Source organism: Mycteria americana, chromosome 17 (assembly GCF_035582795.1).
Source record: "Mycteria americana isolate JAX WOST 10 ecotype Jacksonville Zoo and Gardens chromosome 17, USCA_MyAme_1.0, whole genome shotgun sequence".
Taxonomy (NCBI): Eukaryota; Metazoa; Chordata; class Aves; order Ciconiiformes; family Ciconiidae; genus Mycteria; species Mycteria americana.
The window spans coordinates 2693798-2711886 of record NC_134381.1 but is presented as its reverse complement, the minus strand read 5'-3'; the positions used below and the strand labels follow the sequence as shown (position 1 = coordinate 2711886).

General features: G+C 50.7%; 2 protein-coding genes across 2 annotated transcripts; one reads left to right on the top strand and one right to left on the bottom strand.

Moving 5' to 3' along the window:
* The first annotated feature begins 32 nt into the window (after positions 1-32).
* Positions 33-8555, top strand: PRPF4 (pre-mRNA splicing tri-snRNP complex factor PRPF4). The gene is made up of 14 exons (XM_075519666.1): positions 33-161; positions 886-1063; positions 1250-1436; positions 1646-1733; positions 2541-2620; positions 2888-2981; positions 3925-4019; positions 4346-4404; positions 5049-5172; positions 6369-6458; positions 6754-6876; positions 7034-7141; positions 7233-7351; positions 7531-8555. Exons 1-14 carry the CDS (start codon positions 102-104, stop codon positions 7722-7724), a joined length of 1599 nt encoding a protein of 532 aa, XP_075375781.1. The 5' UTR covers positions 33-101; the 3' UTR covers positions 7725-8555.
* Positions 8556-9660: 1105 nt separating this feature from the next.
* Positions 9661-16421, bottom strand: WDR31 (WD repeat domain 31). Its single transcript, XM_075519786.1, has 9 exons — positions 16375-16421; positions 15454-15583; positions 14918-14992; positions 13705-13849; positions 13522-13622; positions 12839-12906; positions 12169-12310; positions 11321-11483; positions 9661-9821 (listed from the first exon to the last, which is right to left on the bottom strand). The coding sequence occupies exons 1-9, from the start codon at positions 16419-16421 to the stop codon at positions 9661-9663; spliced, it is 1032 nt and encodes a 343-aa protein (XP_075375901.1).
* Positions 16422-18089: the final 1668 nt, after the last annotated feature.

Here is an 18089-nt window from a genome sequence, read left to right as displayed (position 1 = left end):
GCGTCCCCCGGAAGCGGTTGTGAGGCGGCGGGGCCCGTGCGCGGCGCCTTGCGGCCCGGCCCGGCTCGATCCGGCTGCGCTCCCCTCCCGGCGCGGCCGCCATGGCCTCCGTGCGGGCTCCGGCGGCGCGCGGCGGCGCCCGGGCCCCCGCGCCCGCGGAGGTGGGCGTCTGGTGGGCGGGGGGGGGGGGGGGCGGCTCCGGGCCCCCCGTTACCCGCGCGGGGGTGGTACCGACCCGCGGGCGCGGAGCAGTGGGGAGAGGCCGCGCGCCGGCCCGGGGGCTCGCGTTTGCTGTTGCGCGCGTGGGGTTTGCCGTGGCGGAGAGGCCCCGGCGCGGGGGACGCCCCGTGCCGTCGGTGACACCGGAGGGCGGCGGCCGGAGCGGCCGCGGGTTCTCGGGCGTTCTCGGGGAATCCTCTCGTTTTTCTTGGGCAGGTTGCTGTAACGCGCCTCGCCGGGGGGACAGGGGCTCTTCACCTCCCCAGGAGGGCACCGGGAGCTGGCGGCCGGCATCGCCCTGTCCTTTCTGGGGCTTGTTCAGCAAGATTAGGGAAAGCTGCATCTTCTCAAGTTTTTCTTTTAATAAATAAATAATTAAAAAGCCACCTCAGAGCCTTAAAACCGAGGTCCAAGCAGATAGTAAAGAAACAGAAAACAACACAGTCCAATTTAAGCAAAGTATTGAACCTGGCATTTTACTTGTGATCTTTGTGCTTGGGGCACAGCCTTATTGTCCAAGATGAACCCCTCGCATACAATTTCAGGGTCTCTTCATGATGTACGTACTAACTTTCTGTAGCAGAGCAGTGCTTTCTTGCACAAGCAAGCTGTTTGTTGTCTCCTTTTTAGCCAAAACACCCTTGAAATTCTGCCTTTACCTTCCAGGCCACAAAGACCAAGCCCGCAGAAGAGAGCGATGCTCCTCCACCCAAGAGAGCCCCCATCTTTTATGGCAGTTTGGAAGAGAAGGAAAGGGAGCGTCTGGCAAAAGGAGAATCCGGGTTGCTGGGAAAAGAAGGGATGAAAGCTGCGATCGAGGCTGGCAACATCAACATAAGCAGTGGTGAGAATGTTTAACCACCTTTTTTTTTTTTTGCCCCTCTCGCTCTGGAAGCTTTTGAGCATAGTTTAAAATAAAAAACATGAGACCGTTGCCCGGACTGTTGGCTCTTTGTTTGGATCTTCTTGTTGGAGAGGGATCTCTTGTCCAACCATTGTTTTCAATCTGATGGTTTCATTTTTTGTTCAGGTGAGGTCTTTGATCTCGAAGACCACATGAGCGAGCGGCAGGCGGAAGTGCTGGCTGAGTTTGAGCGCAGGAAGAGAGCCCGGCAGATCAACGTGTCCACTGATGACTCTGAAGTGAAAGCCTGTTTGCGAGCGCTTGGGGAGCCCATCACGCTCTTTGGAGAAGGTCCTGCAGAAAGGAGGGAGAGGTGCTGTGTCTGCCCTGAGTGTTGCAAGCAGGCAACTCTCAGTTTATCAAATTCCTGACACTTTCCTTGTAATTGGGGTGCTGGCAGTCAGTAATGCTTCATTACAATGCAGCAAGAATGCTGAGGGAGAAAAAATGGCAGACAGTGATTATTTGTCAGGTTAGCTGAGAATTCACTGAGTGAATACGACTTCATGTGTTTCTTTCCAGATTAAGAAATATCCTTTCGGTGGTTGGAACAGACGCATTAAAAAAGACCAGGAAAGATGACGATAGGTCTAAAAAATCCAAAGAAGAGGTAATGGTCTCTCTTGTTCTGTCAGTGCTGAGGGAGATAGGCATGATACCCTTGGAGATGCCTTATTTTGATGGTCTCTTCTGTGTCCAGGAATCTGGTTTTTGGCCAGTCTGTGGATTCTCATGTCGTCCCTTCATGCTCCTTCTGTGTTGCCCCTTTTAGCACAACTAAATGTGTTAATGTGGCAATGTGTTATCTAAATCAGGAGCGTTAAGTCTGGCTTGTATGCAGGCCAAATTCCGTGCTGCATACAGCATAGGAAACAGATCAGACGTTTGGACTGTTACTTGGTATAGCAAGTCCTTTATTGTCGTTTGTCGTCATACTCGGGAAGAAAAAACCACGTTCCTGCTACTGCATCTGTTTCTGCCTTTGATTCTTCTTTCTTTCTGCTCCTCCTTTCTCTTTTCTGAGTCCCATTTTTTCCTTATTATTTTTGGGGGTTGCTGTAAGAAGTAAGGACAATTTCTGCAGCTCTGGGCTTTCTTTTTACTGGGTGATGTGTGGGGAAGGAGGGAGCTGTATGTCATTAAGTAAAAATCTGTTCAACTGGAATATCCTTGAGCGAAATGGAGGCACATCAGGATCTGATCTGTAGGGCAGAGAGTTTGACTTGTCTCTCTTAATCCCTTTTTCTAGGGCTTACAGTTATGCAAAATGCCCTCAAAAAGAGGCCTTAACACAGCAAGATTTAAGAGCAGATGCTGTGGTGGCACTTAGATACTAAGAGGAGGTCATCCAAGGTGACTGAACGGAAGAGCAATATTTACATCAGCTTTTTCTTCCCTTTTGTTCTTTTTCTTACAGTATCAGCAAACCTGGTACCACGAAGGACCACGCAGTTTGAAAACAGCGAGGCTGTGGCTTGCTAACTATTCACTCCCCAGGTAAGGAAAAACGGCACAAATGAAGGAGGGAGATGCAGCCTTTTGTAAAATCTAGCTGCTAATCCCGCTGCAGGTAGTGCAGGAAATGTGAGATCAAAGGAATGGGGAACATACACTGGTAGACAAGTCCAGTGAGCTTAGAGCTTGAGTCCTCAGTGACTGACTGTAGCATTAGCCCAGTTTGGGGGAAGAAGGGGGAAAGGCGTATTTCCAGCAGCAGGGCAGGGAAGATACAGGGACTTGTTACTCCACCTTTCCTCTTCACAGGGCAGCGAAGCGGCTAGAAGAAGCCCGGCTGCTCAAAGAGATTCCGGAGGCAACCAGGACATCACAGAGACAGGAGCTACACAAATCCCTGCGAGTAGGTTTGGCAGCTGCTCAGCTGCTGTGTTTAAAACTTTTTGGTGATCTCCAAAGAGATCAGAAAGAGATCAGCTGCCCGGAGGTGCTGTCCAGATGCATGTAGTTTTCTGTGCTGTGCCTGTCACCTGTTGGAAAGCTCTGCTTTTTCTCTCTTTCCCTATGATATGCATAGAGCATGTTCTAACTCTTTCTTCAGTGATTGAGATGTACTTTAGTTGTCCCCTTGCACAGCAGCAGGATGAAGAGACATCCCTGCTTTGCCTTGTCACTTGCCTGTGAAGCTAAAGGAATTTATTCCTGGTTTTGTCACAGGTTTAGCTGGCTAGGAAGGGACTGCTCACTTTCCTCTTCCTGTAAAATAGTCACTAGTGCATAAAACCAAGGGAAATAATAACCAATACAGTAACGCAAAACATGTTTTAGATGACTCTGAGATGCTCTTTTTGAGCGTGTTAAGTCAGATTCCCAGCTCAACTGAACAGAATGGCTCAAGCACACAGTGTGCTCCCACTCTAATCCTGTTTACACCCAGAGGCTTTAGCTGCCAGAGGATTTGCTTCTCCCCTAAGCGCACCACACTGCTTGCCCTAGTGTTTCTGGTTGTATTCATTGGATGAGTTGTAGAAAGAGGCCAAAACTACAGTAAGTTCTCTGTCAAAACCGTAGTTGCAAAGCAGGCCGGCGGGGTTATTGGTGGCAAGTACCATGGGTGGCACACTGAGAGCTAAGCTGTGCCCCAGGGCCGTGCTAGCTTACATCGGTCAGGCTGGCTCAGAGCTGGAGTGGCTCGGAGGTAGCTCTTCCCTTTGAAAGTGACTTTCCAAAGGCCTCTGCCTCCTCCTGCGTACATTCGCCTCCTTCACCTCAGGGGCTTTGGCCAGAGCGTTCCCTAGGTGGTTTGTACTTTACTCATTTATTATTTTCTTTGTATTCGGTTACAGTCCTTGAATAACTTCTGCAGTCAGATTGGAGACGATCGCCCACTGTCCTACTGCCACTTCAGCCCCAATTCCAAACTCCTCGCTACGGCCTGTTGGTAAGTTTTCTTCTACAGCACTTGCCATAGGGGCTGAGAGAGCACAGCGGGAGTGAAGGAGAGGGATGTTATTGGAGGCCTGTGAGAGTTGTGAAATTGAGAGAGTTCAGAAATGCTTTTTCTTCCTACTCTGAACTCTCTCTTCACCCTGTTTTGGAGCTTACCAGAGATTTGAATCCGAGTCCGTTAGTCCCTATGGCTGGTTGCCCAAAGTGTGTTGGTATTTTAGCCATTGCAGAACCCCCCAGCGTGGTTTTGCAGCTCTGTGTTGGATCTCTTCTTTGACGTTCGTGTCTACACTGACGTCTGTTTCTTGTCTTCAACAGGAGCGGATTGTGCAAGCTCTGGTCTGTGCCTGACTGCAACCTTGTTCACACCCTACGAGGTAGACAGCAACTTTCACTGAGACTCTTTGCTTAGTTCTTTTGTTCCTCTCTGGGTTGAGTTCCCATATCTGAATTACTTTGTGATTCAAAATGTAGTGTTCTTTGGGCAGATTTTATTCTAATGAGAGCATCACTCAGGCTTGCGGAGCATGGGCACATGTCTCATAATCAAGAGGAAGTCCTGGCCTTTCTCTTAGAGCCAAGATCTGAGTTTGTTGTTTCTGTTTCTGAATTATGTTCTTGTTTTGTTTCAAAACCTGGTTTGAGATCTTTTGAGCCAAATATCAGCATTTTTGGCCAGGCCACTTAACAGCAGTGAGGTTCTTTGAACAGTGGTCACAACTTTGACTAAATACAAATGTGAGGACAAATCTCTTGATTTCAATGTTGAATTTTCACTGCATTTTGAGGGTTACAAACCTTGGTGTTTGATACTCTTAAGTGGGTGCTACTGGAGTTGCCGTTTAGCTGTTTGCAGGACAGATGTGTCTGGTGGTTACAATGCAACTTCACCCAACATGGGAGGACACAGTGAAAGTGGTCACTGGTACCTGACTAATAGTAACAAAGAAATGCTGTTTTTCTGAAGAACTGGCCAAGATCACGTGGCAGATTATGAATTTTGATTTTCCTTTCTCTTAAGGACATAACACCAACGTAGGAGCAATAGTCTTCCATCCCAAAGCCACTGTCTCCCTAGACAAGAAGGACGTTAACCTGGCCTCGTGTGCGGCCGATGGGTCTGTCAAACTCTGGAGCCTTGAAAGGTCAGAATGATACCAAACATGCACAGCTGCAGCAGTGTTGTTTTGGGGTTTATTTTGTGTTATTAAACACTGGACATTTACCATCCTCCTGCAAATAAAACCTTTTCTTGTAGTTATACCAGTGCAATTCCTGGCCTCAGTATGTGCCACCTTCTTCAGCAGGAAAAGAGATCACCCTGATTAGGGGAATCAAGGTGAGGGGAAATCGTCTGAAAAGAATCAAGTCAGAATTGCTGCTGGGCATTGGTAAACTGCTTTGGGTAATGGATGGAAGATTTGGAGATTGTTTCATTCTAACCTTTTATTTAGGAGAAAATTCCCCCTCTTGCATATTAAGAAATAAACTTTTGAGTTATTGGGAAGCACCACTATTCAGAGAGGGACTAACCAAATACATGACCATGCACCATAGCCCCATCCAGTAATGAAAACAAGTGGCTCTATCATTGCACAGTGTCGTTTTGGAAGATGCACGGCATCTATCTCAAGCCTGTGAAGAAGAGAACGGTGTAGATACCGAGCCCTAGCATCTGCTGTGTTTGACAAGTGGAGCCCTGCAGTGCACCTGAGGAAGAGGCAGGCAGCTCCGAGATCCTCACTTGTTTATCCTTAGCTGAAAGCCGCTGCTTCTAATTGCAGAAGCGTACCTGTGCAAAGGGACAGGTTGTTTATTAGTCTCATGTGACCACATCTCTTTAGTTGGTCTGTTGGAAAGAAGCTCTAAATGCTGTTCAGGTCTTCTGCTGAAGGCTACGGACCTGCTGCCTGTAATTCTGGGAGAATAACTATTCACTCTGGCCTGCCTGCCCTGCAGTTCCTCAGAATGGCTGGATTTGCTGTAGTTCGGGATGTGTTCTACATAGTCGCAGTAAAACTCCCTGCTGTCCAGGGAGTCTGCGTTTTGTTTCTGCTGTTACTACTTTCAAAGTGCTACTAATAAGGGCCTTGTTAATTTTCAGGAAATAATTATCCCAGGAGAACTTTATAACCAACATGAATGTGAATAAAGGAGCTTCACTTACAGCTTTAGCTGTGTGAACAAAAGGCAGAATTCAGAGTCATTACTTAAAACTCTGATTCTCCTGTCTGGCTTGCATTTAATTAGCAGCTGTCTTGCTGTGATCATATTTGCAAAGGCTTGGCTAGAGCCAGCCACCTCTGACCAGTGTCCGATGATTTTTGTTTCTGTTTTTCAGTGATGAACCGGTGGCAGATATTGAAGGACACAGCATGAGAGTGGCACGTGTGATGTGGCATCCATCTGGGAGGTTCCTGGGTACTACCTGGTACGGAGATTTGGTTACTTCTTTAAGACATTACCATTAGCTGTCTAGCTGGTAGCCCAGTGGGTACCACTGCTTGTCTGCAGAGGAGCCCAGCACGGGCAAGGGTTGGCCATTGCCGACAGCGGCTGGACTGTTGCAATGTAAATATCAGCAAGTCATTGGGATTCCTTTCTCTGCCCCTCATACGAGACCCTGTTGGTCTCCAGCTGGAAATGAAATGCCCATAGAGTTAGCAAAATATCCTATTATTCTCCTTGGAGATATGTTTAGTTGGACAAATGCTTTGTTTTTACAGCTATGATCACTCGTGGCGCTTGTGGGACTTGGAAGCTCAGGAAGAGATTCTCCATCAGGAGGGGCACAGCAAAGGGGTCTATGACATTGCTTTTCACACAGATGGGTCTCTCGCTGGGACTGGGTGAGTTTGCTTTGTGTCAGGACTGGACGTGAAATATTATCAAGGTTTTGTTGCTGTCTGATGCCAAGCGCCCCAGTGATTTCTGCTGGCGAGGCTGAGCGTACTCTGGCAGTTGCTGAAGTCTCCGATGGGTAATGCTCGGGTTCTCTCTTCCTAGTGGACTGGATGCTTTTGGCCGGGTGTGGGACTTGCGCACGGGACGCTGTATCATGTTTCTAGAAGGCCACCTGAAGGAGATCTACGGGGTTAACTTCTCCCCAAATGGGTAAGAAAGGAGCTTGCATGGTTTATGTGGGAGGTCCAAGTACAAACCCCAGCTCCCAACAACAACATGTTCTTCCTCCGCCCTTTGGCAGATACCATGTCGCAACTGGCAGTGGTGACAATACTTGCAAAGTATGGGACCTCCGCCAGAGGAAGTGCATCTACACCATTCCTGCCCATCAGAACCTGGTGACCGGGGTGAAATTTGAACGTAAGTGCCTCCCGTCTGATGTTCCTCATCCCTGCCTCTCCCGAGCTGAGGTGGCAGGGGATGGGGCAACTCAAAACCACATCTGCAGGTCAAGCAGGCCTGTACTGGTTAGCAGAGAAGATTTGTCATGTTTTTACTTGCAAATCTCACTTCTCCCTTTTTCTCATCCTCTGCTGCAGCCAATCACGGTAACTTCCTGCTCACAGGCGCTTACGACAACACTGCAAAGATCTGGACTCACCCCGGCTGGTCCCCTTTGAAAACGCTGGCTGGTCATGAGGGGAAGGTGATGGGACTGGATATCTCCCTTGATGGCCAGCTGATAGCGACCTGCTCTTATGACAGAACCTTCAAGTTGTGGACAGCGGAGTAGCTCAGAGGTGCTGCTGATGAACCGGAATGGAGATGTTAATGGCTTTCAACTAAGACTTGCTTTTTTTATATTAAAGAAAAAAAAGGAATCAGCTCTTGCAACGTGTATTACGGCAGCTGTAGTCACTGGCTGGTCTTGGGTTGAGGTGGTTTTGTGTTTGCCAGGCCTTGGTTGGAGGCAAATCTCGGGTGATGTTTTTCCACTTTTTAGGACTTTGTTTTCACACTGCAGAAACTGCTTTCTGCTTTAGAGATGATCCATCTGCTTCCACCCTCCCTTCCAAGTTAGGCTCACAAGTTTTCTCCAGTCCGTTTTAAACATTTGTAGGTAGCCACACAACACTTCAGGTCTGGTGTGTTGTTCAGCCTTTGTTAATACCCTCCTGACCTTCCATTTTCCAGGAGCCTTTGGTAGGAGTCTGTGGCTTCAAACTTGATTTGCATTTAAAGAAAGAAAAACTAGCTGTCAGAGTTAGAGGAACATGGTTCCCTGCTTCCCCTGCCTCTGTGCGGTAGTCTCTGAGTGTGGAGGTCTGCATCCCCTTTGTATTCACTCACAGCAGATGTTAAAGGCCAGGGAAATGTTTCTTTTCCATGTACCATGTCATGTCCTAGCTCCTGGAGCGGTCTCAAGAACTGGCGTTTCAAATCCACGTAGGCATCTCCTGTTTAAGTTCTTGCTGTGTCTCACCTGAGATATGAAGAAGGCTATTTCAGTGTAGGATTGTCTTGTTCTAACTTACACTGTGGGGAGCTTTCTTTGTTGTTTATTCTTCAATTTGATGTTTTGCAAATGCTGTGTTCTGGAAAGTCAAAACATGTTTTGAACGTGCACCCTAGCCTCTGGGTCTGACTAAGGAATGGAGAAATTACAGGTACTTCACAACACACAGTTTGATTTCTATCTGCTATCGTAAAAAAACCTTCAGGAGAGAAGACCGGCTCACCTCCCTGTTGTCAGCTGGAGAGCAGCTGTCCATGTTCCTTGGGAGTGAACACAGTTCTGTTCTCAACACTTGCAGTGCAGTTGGAGATCATGTTTTAAGAAAAAAAAACCACAAACCCACTCAGGAGTTATTTTTCTTCTAGCAGAGCATTGTGGGCTTTCTCCTCCCTTCCAAGTAGCACGGTGGCATCAGCCACGTGCTGTACACTAGCTCTTATTTACTCCCAGGGAAAATACTATGGGACGAGAGGCTGGCAACTCGTGCAGAAAAACATTTAATTGCAGTCTCCTCTTGCATAAGCCTCGATACCCAGCTATGTGTGCTCAAGCTGGTTCTTCCGTATCTCATGAAGTGTCTGCTAAAGGGACTGTCCGAGCCTGGCAGCTGTGCAGGGGGCTCCCAGCCACGCAGCCAGGACAAGCCCCCCCAGTGTTCCTCATCAGGTTGCCATTCACAGGACAATCCTGGCCCAGCGGACTCCCATGTTTCTAGCTGGCTTAGGATGAAATTTTGGACATGAATGTACTGCGTTTACACTTGCATTGTTCCTGGGGTATAAATCCCAGTGCAGGGTTTCTGTCACAGCGTGTTCAGCTCCACTCCACTGGAGCAAGGGGAGGGAGGCCGAGCGTTCCCTGCCCCGTGCCCTGGCACCCTTCAGCGCTGCCCCTTAGCTTCCCAGAGCTCATCTCCTCCTCCCTTAGCCCCCATCACATGCAGCTAGCCTGCATGGAGGTTTTCCAAATAAAATGCACAAGGCTCGCTCAGGAGTGAGGACTTGGCCTGAGTGCATCCATGATTTGTTTTTTATTCTAGACAGCTCTAGTGCCTTCCCGCCACCCACAAACTGAAACCAATAAACCCCCCTGCCCCGCTGATCACACATCGCTGCTCTACAGGCGCAAGGTCTCCTGCTGCTTGGCAGTTGGGGAAGCTCCTGGGGAACCGCATCCCCTTGCAGGGCAGTCTCTGTCGGAAAGGTTACTACGGTCAAAACGCTGCCACCTCCTCCAGCACCAGCTCCGCATGGTCACTCATCTGGAGTACGTGAATCCCCGACTTAAAACTGGCACAGAGCAGCGTGGAGCTGTCGCAGACGGCCAGCGAGGCCAGCGGTCCCGATCCCTCGAGGCACAAGGTGGCCAGGCAGGCTGGGGAGGGAAGAGAAGAGTCTCTCGGGACACTTGGTTTGCTGAGATGAGACACAACCACACGCCAACCTCCCACCTCCTGGCTCTGCCCGTGTGCGTCCGTCTGCTCACCCGAGGAGGGTGAGCTGCACCCCTCGCTGTCCCAGATCCCTGCGTTCAAAGACATTGGGACGTGCCCTCTGGAAGAGAGACCCTCCACCCCCATAAGTCCCACAGGGGATCTGTGCGTTGCCCAGCTAACGTGGATCCAGCTCTGCCACTTCCCTGGAGAGGAAGCAGGGATGGATGGACAGACAGACCCCACTGGGCAGAGCTGCAGGGCTCGCGGGGAGGCATTCCCAACGTGCCTTTTTCTCCCAAATTGCTTACGGTCCAGAAAAATTCTTCCTAAGGGCTGTGCTACCCTCAATATGCAGTTTTGTTACATCACCAGAAGAGGAACAGAAATAAGATTTACAACATCCAGCACCGCATCAGCCCTTCTGTTTGTGCCTATTATTAAAGAATACCCCGAGGCAGTATTTGTGCGGAGACACCAACCCCACGCTGAGCTGCTAACAGAGCCACATTTGACACGGACCTACAGGCAACTCGTGGTGACTTACACCCTTTCAAGAGCACCTGAATGAAGGCTGAGGGCTGTGTAGGTCACCCAGCTGTGAAGGCAATAGGATCAAAACAAAGCTGCTGCCAACCCCGCTGCTGTCTCAGCGTGCGCAGGCACCAGGGTGAAAGAAGAGGTGAGTGAAACAGAAGGTGAGAGCTTTTCTGTGGGAGATCAGGTTTCTATTTTCATCCTGTGTTCAGTAAGTGCATTTGGAGAGGTGCTTAGCCACGGGGGGTGTCTAATGCTGATGACTTCTACTGCATTCGGAGCACACCTGTGAACCTGAACGGCTTCCCAAGAGGTCTCTGCCTTCTGCGCAAAGCGTTCCTAACAAGCCTGCTGCTATGGCAGGGCTTGGCAGGTAAACAGCCTTTGTGTCCAGCGCAGGTGAGGACTCAGCCCTCACCAAGTACTGCAGCAAGCAGGGTTAACCCCGAAATGCCTGCGATTCCCCTTCAAGAGGATGATCAAGTGAGGGCAGCTGCTGACCAGCCCTCTGTCCTCCAGCACAACTTCTGTTCTATACAACTTTCCACTCGTATCTGCGGAAAGCCCTGGAGTTCCTCTGTTCTTTCTGATTTTTATCATTTGTCCTTTCATTGCTAAACTTCAAAAGCCATCTTCTCGTTAATTCTTTTTAGTTTAGGAAGGACACCCGTCACCTCCAACATTACGCACCCAAACACCCTCCTTTGCTGGAGGACAAGCAGAAGCTCCTGGGTTTGCTCTGGGGCATATCTCCACCCTGCCCTGCAGCTGGATTAGAGTAAAACCCAGAGAGTTCAGGCTTCATTACCACCCAGGTGCCCATTACCACCAGGAGACAGAAACAAAGGAAGCAGTTTTGTTATCCCAGGGTAAGGCACACTGAGTGGGCAGGACCCTCCCCTACCTCCAGTGTCTCGGTCCCAGACCTTCACTGTGCTGTCGTACGAGGACGTGGCAATGCTGGGGGCGAGAGCTGGGCCCCGTGGAAGGAAAACGCACGAGGTCGTGGTCTGGAAATGCCCTTTGTACTCGCGCACTTGGTTCCTCGTCTGCCGTAGGTCCCATAGCTGCAAGGCAATGGGCAACGTTTAGAGCTCAGGCTCTGTTACTGTCAGTTGCCAACATGGAGCTGTTTTACAAAGAAAGGGAGATGGTTTTGGATTAAGAGCTCCTTGCCAATCCTCAGAGTACCATGTCTACTGCCTTTGTCTCACGCTCACAGTCCTGGAGAACTTCAAACCCTGAAGGGTTTTCACCATTGGTGACTACCTGAGCGTGTGCTCTCACCCATTAGAGTGGATGGGCTAAGACTGTGTGGGCAGATAGCTACATCTCCAGCCTGCTCCCATCCTCAGCCCTGCTCTCCCTGGGATGGGATGGTCTCAACCTCTTGATGCTCACACACAGGGCTGAGAATCTGCAGGATTGAATCCCTGGTTTGGAAACACCTCGAGCAAGGGGTCCCTTACAGGCTTTCTGCAAGAACCTCGTGCTCCTCGATGCCATTACTGAAATAAAATCCCAGTGCTTTAATCAGGAAGAATATCTGCTCAGATATTCCCTGAGCAGAAGACTTACCAAAGGGACAAGCAGAATGACACTAAGCTCTGGCCCTGGTTGGTGACACCAGCATAAGGCCAACGCAATGGGAGCAAGCAGATCCTTGGAGCACTGACCTGCTGCCCTCCGCTGTATGCTGTGGACATTGGAGAAAAACCAGAACAAGCAGGACTTGTTGCCCAGCAAACTCACAGTTGCCTCGCCGCCCTCCCCAGCGGAGCCGCTGCTGCTGCTGAGGCAGTACCGCCCGTCATGGCTCACGTCGCAGCACGTCTGAATGTGCTGCTTGGCTGGAAACGTGTGTGCCACCTGCAGCTCCCGGCTGTCCCAGATCCTGGCAGGAACAGGAGTGTGGAAGGGGGACTCTGACGCATCAGTGCCACGATGGGCTTCCCTCCATGCCCTCCCGCACGCCCTCGCTGTGCCCTCACGCTTTGCCCTTGCTGCCGTCCCTCATGGGGCAGTCGCCCTCCTTCCTCCCAGCAAGCTGAGCTCCCAAAGCTCTCACTGCATCCTTGCATTTATCTGTCCTGGATCAATCTTTAGCTAGAGCAGCTGTGCTGAGCGTTCTTTTTTTAATAAATTCTCCTTTTTACCCGCAGTCGCCACCCAGTGCTGCTTACAGCCACGGGTGTCCCCATACTGTCCTCCCCTGGCAAAAGACCGCGCTCGAAGACCCAGGCAAGGTCTTCTAGCCACCCCAGGCTAGGTCTTCTAGCTTCTAGCCACCCCAGCAGGCTACGGGAGACGAGGCGGTCATGACAAACAACCAAAGAAACAGCCCCTTGTGCACTGGCATCTTCCATAATCCCCAGTGCCCCAGGCTGTAACTCTCTTCTCTGTGGCCACATGTAGAATTTACCTGATTGTTTTATCCTCTGAGGTCTGGATGACGTAAGGCTCCCCAGGAACCCAGCACAGATGTGTGACCTGCAGAGAGGAAAGGATGAGCAGAATCCCACCTCTGCGTGCAGCCCAGGCTGGTGTCTGCCTGTAGATACACAGCCACCGAGCTCCCATCCTCTCCCTCCTCGTGCTGGGTTGTGAGCAGGAAATGTTGCATAAAGTATTTTTCTGCTTCCCACCAATGCTGCTCCCCTACCAGGTTCAATCCCAGCGTGGTTACGGGGGGTTATTTGCAGGCAGGGAGGTGTCAACAGCTCAACAGGACACAGAGCCGTGGGAATAGGGGTACCACGGGCACCAGAAGACGGTACCCATACCAGCTCCACTGCTGGGCTGGTACAGAAGGGAATGCAGCCCCCACGGCACAATGTGCTTCCTAACAGCTCTGAGTTAGAGCATTAATGAATTGCCGTATATCTCCTGGTATCTTTGTGCTCCTGGATTTGTTGTTACCTGGAGAACAGAGTAACCAGCCTCAAGCTTTGGTCTCCCCAAGCGCACAGGCAACCTGAGCAGCGCCTCAGGGGCTTCTTGTAGCACCAGGCTCAGAGCAAATTCACTCTGCATGGCCTCATGTGTGAAATAACCGAGTAGGCAGCGAGGTGCCATGACAGGATGCAAGGAACCAGCGGCTCCTACCAGATTCCTGGAGATAGCGGCTCTGCCCAGACACTCTCCAGTCTCTGTGTCCCACTTGCACACGGCGTTGTCTCGTGAACCCGTGCACAGCTGGGAGGCATCTGCAACCACAAGTTAACATAAAAAAAAATCAAGAAAAGTTGTCAATAAATCCCTGGGGAATGGGAGCATGTCATCCCTCACCTGGGCTCACGGCCAGTCCAGTAACAACCAGGTCATGTCCGGGGAAGTGCTGGCTTGGCCCCGAAGTCCCGTGAAGCTCCCACATCATCACCGTCTTGTCCCGGGATGCACTGAAGACTCTGTTTGAGTCGAGGCCAGAGGTGACCTGCCAAGGACAGGATGAGAGGAGCCGGTTAGCCTCCCCACCCAGCTCAGCTGTGCGCAGGGACAGCACAACACTCCTGCTGTCGTGCCAAAGCCCAAGACGTGCAGAAACGTGACTGGGGAGAGCCTGACCTTCAAACCCTGTTTTGGCCATGCTGGATGTGCTCATGCTGGATTGCCCGACGCTCACGCTGCAACTCCTGCTTGCTTCTGCTCTGCCGGATCCTGGCCACAGGCAAATCCCAGCGCAGCGGGGCCAGGAGAAACCGCTCAGCCGGAGTGCAATTGCTGCAGCCCGTACTGTGGCCGTGCGTGTCGTGGAGGGGAATGTCAGGCAGCTGGGGTGTGCGACCCGCTAGCGGGACCCGTGTCCTCTCAGAACCAGGGAGCTGGATGGTGGATGGGTGTTCTCGGATCTTGTTCTCAGAAACCATCAATTTTATGGGAAAAACTTCCTTAAAAACCCAAATGAGCCCAGTGCACGGTTGCTTTGAGCACTGGGAAGAATGAAGCCCCCTTCGTCCCTCCAATACCCACAGCACAGGGGACCCACTGGGGCTGTCCCCAGCCGGAGGCGCACCAGCCACGCCATGCACACGTGCGTACACCCCTGCATGTCTGCTCTCTGAGTAGCGTGTTTGGCTTTGTAATCAGGATGCCAGAAGGAAAATTAAAGACCTGCTGTTCCTAGGCATGGCTGATCTGTAGAACAACGATGAGTCTAGTGGAAGAAAAGTGAGTGGCATCTCTGAATCAAAAACTGGACCTAGTAATCATCCTGAGTTTTTGCTACACAGTCTCTTGGAGGGGAAGATAAGCACACGTCCAAGCCTCCTGGAGCCCTGTTTAGTCTGGATGTGACCACTCCATGCTGCTTCCCTGGCCAGCAAAGTATGAGCTGGGACCTTGGGAGAAACCTAACGCATTCTGACACCCCGCTCCCTCTTTCTGACGGAGCAAAGCAAGCCCTCTGTGGATGACAAACGGTCGCTCCATCATTCCTGGCTCCCCAGTTTCTGACAGGTAACAGTACCAGAGGCCCCACCGCACTCGATCAGTTGTTGCTCACCTTGGTGACCTCCCGCTCGTGCCCGATGAACCGCCGCAGCACAGCCCCGGACCTCCAGCTGCAAACAGCCACGCTCTGCGGAGGAGCAGGGAGAGGCAATCAGGAGCGGCAGCAGGAGAGCCGGCGAGGAGGATTGTGCACGTTCTTGGTTACGTTATACCAAGACCCGTGCACAGCCCAAGCTTGGAGAGGGAACGGGTTCTTCTGGGTTTGAGCTCCTACAGCATATACAACTGTCTTTAGAGCCCGTCCATTGCCAGGTAACATAAGAGAAGGGCCAGTCCAGTGATTCCAAGCCTGGGCGAGAGCATTTGATGTGATCCGAGCTCTGGAGAGGTTATAAAATTTGATTCAATGTGCTTCAATGTGTGCCTTCACTCTAAGCTCATCTTTTCTTTCTAAATTCAGGAACTGACAAAGTTGTTACCATTCATGGAAATGTTTAAAGCTCACATTTAAACCTTATTTTCCTAACCTGTCAATACATTTTCCTGCCTGTGACTGTGCTTCGTGCCCCGTGGCAGCAGGTACCTCACCTTATCCCTTCCTCCTGACACGCACAGGTCTGGTTTGAGAGCAGCCACAGAAGTGACGGCATCGGTGTGCGTGGGGCCGTGCTGCTGAACGGCTCGAACAGGTCCTGTCTCTTCCACGGAGCCATCGGCCCTGCAGCAGGCAGAGAGACAGCGGCGGGAGCTGCAGGGTGCTTTAACGCAAAGGCAGGGTGCCGCTCCCCAGTGAGACCGAGGTCTGGGAGATGGCACCACTGGCTGGGCTGGAGAGTGACAGCATCTGCCTTTGGAAAGCCGAAGAGAAGCTGTGAATGGACAAATGCATCTCCTGGACTAGGTGAGAAGGAGTAGACCTGTTCCACCTCTAGAGCTGCTAAATATTTAGATGTTTACTCACTCCATGCTGGTACAAAGAAGAAAAGAAATTTTGATCTTACCAGCCTCCGCTTCCACTAACACCTTTCAGGCTCTGCTGCTCTCCTTTGCTCCGACACCAGCCTTGCCAAGCACGCCGAGTCCCCCCTGCTGCCACCCTGCGCTCTCAGCTGATCTCCAGGCAGAGCTCGCCCACCTTGCTGCCAGATACCGAATTATTTCAGCTTCCCCATGAAAGCTGATGACAGTCTCTAAAGAGACAATGAAGCAGTTTGGATATTTGGGCCAAACAGCCACCCCCGGAGCTGTTAGCCTTCAGAGCTCTGCCTTAGCCATCACAGAGCACGACCACTGGCCACATTTACATGCTCAGCTACATTTTGGATTTCAGTCCCCCAAAGAAGCTGAGCAGACTTTAGAAGCGAGGCCCAAAAATGAAAATCTGATTCATACATTCAATAATGAAACTAAAACCGCGTGCTTGCTGTATTCTCTGTTCATTTGCTGTTCTCTATTCGCTCTCTTAACTGGTTTAGTAACTTAAGACATGATCATCTGGGGTTGCTTTACCTGTATTTGGAGGTGTGGAAGCTGATTTTACTCTGCAGCTTCCCCATAGCCCTGCCGACGAGCACGGCTCCCACTATGGAGCAGCAGAGAGCATCACACCAGCATCTCAGGCACCTGCTGCTGGGACATGACCTGTGGGTGAGGAGACACAGCGTGACTGGGAATCCAGAGAGGTTTCTGCTTGTTACATATATGGGATGAGGTGCTGAGAACACCTTATCTACACCTTAACTTCACTTAGAATAAGAGGAAAAACCTCAGAGGAGGGGACATCTGGAGCTCCCTGGTCAAACCTTTTGCTTAGAGCAGAGCCAGCTTCAGAGGAGAGGTTCCTGGGACCTTACAGCTGAGCTTTAAAAATATCCAAGCTTGGTGAGGCCATGGTAGAGATGGAGCTGCTGCCTATAATTCTTCTAGCACCTTACGCCTCCTCTTACTCCAGTACCTGCTCTTGACTTCCATATTTCCCGGAGATCCCAGTCTCTAGACTGGTGAATGCAAACACCTTCAGACTGAAGTTCGTACAGCTGGCTGGTGGGACTGTATCTCTAGACCAAGATAACTGCAGTCACAGGCAGCCCGAACTTAACTGGACCAGCCTGACTTAATGTAAAGCTTGAAGCGGTCTTTCCATAGGCTGAGGAACACTTTGGGAACAGCAGCTTCTATGTCCAAACTCCAACGGCAGGTCCAGGCCAGACAAGACCATCTTGATAACCCAGATGCAGTCAGCAAAATAATACTGGCTGTCCAGGCTGAGACCAGCCTGCCCCGTCCCAGGGCATCCCTCACAAGCGGCACCACGACAGCCAGTCCCCGCACGAGCATCTGTCCGGGTGGAAGAGCCTTTGGCAGAGCAGGGCTCGGGCCGAGGCAGCGTCTCTCCCTCTTATCCTCACGGGGCACAGACCGAGCAGAAACCAGTTTCAATGACAGTGAATGACTTCTTCTTAGCTCAAGACACACTAATTGGATTTAGTCTGCACTAGGTGTACGTTGGCATTCCCGTCTTCTGGGTCAGCAGTACTTTGCTAATAAAAATCAGAAAAAAAACCCCACCTGCTTGTTCCAGCAAAGACAAAACCTGCTGCAAGGCTCTGCCCACAAAAACTTGAAAAACAAATACTGGAAGCACTAAGCACGAGGGGCGGGGTTTCTACAAAACATTCCCTTTCTCATTTTACCCTGACAGCCTTTGTGATTAGCAATTAGTAATACCCAGTTAATCTCCGCCTGTTCTATCCATGAGTTTGCATGTTCAAAAGATGTGAAGAACGATAAATCTCACAGTTGAGGGGCAGTGATAATTCGCCAATTTACTTCTTTCAATCAGACCGAGTGTCCAAATTGCTTCAGTACATTAGGAACAAACATGATTTTTCTTTGGCAACAGGAGAACTCTGGAAGTTGTTTCTCCTGCAAAACAAGATTCTAGGAAAAAGCTAAGATGTACATTCTCATTTTTTTAATTATGATGATTACTATGTTTCCCAACCAGCAGTTAGTTTCCCCACTCCTGTGGTTAATGTACATGTGCAATCGTCTCTACCCACACATCAGCTCAAACCCAGCCGGATTAAGGCAGAGAGGTGCCGGCGACCGCAGGAGGCTGCAAGGAAAGCAGGAGGTCTGTCCTGTGTCTAACCGCGCTCTCCTGCCTCTCGCCCACTGCAAAAAAGAGCAGATTTTTCTGAATCCTGAATGAGAACACTACT

Bases quoted from the DNA above. Each gene is read 5' to 3' on its own strand.
- WDR31 (XM_075519786.1), bottom strand. From the start codon at position 16,421: ATGGGGAAGCTGCAGAGTAAAATCAGCTTCCACACCTCCAAATACAG. The intron at 15,584-16,374 runs GTAAAGCAACCC...TGCCTGCTGCAG, and splicing joins TTCCACACCTCCAAATACAG to GGCCGATGGCTCCGTGGAAG. The intron at 13,623-13,704 runs GTGAGGGATGAC...TTGTGGTTGCAG, and splicing joins TGGACTGGCCGTGAGCCCAG to ATGCCTCCCAGCTGTGCACG.
- PRPF4 (XM_075519666.1), top strand. From the start codon at position 102: ATGGCCTCCGTGCGGGCTCCGGCGGCGCGCGGCGGCGCCCGGGCCCCC. The intron at 2,982-3,924 runs GTAGGTTTGGCA...ATTCGGTTACAG, and splicing joins AGCTACACAAATCCCTGCGA to TCCTTGAATAACTTCTGCAG. The intron at 4,405-5,048 runs GTAGACAGCAAC...CTTTCTCTTAAG, and splicing joins CCTTGTTCACACCCTACGAG to GACATAACACCAACGTAGGA.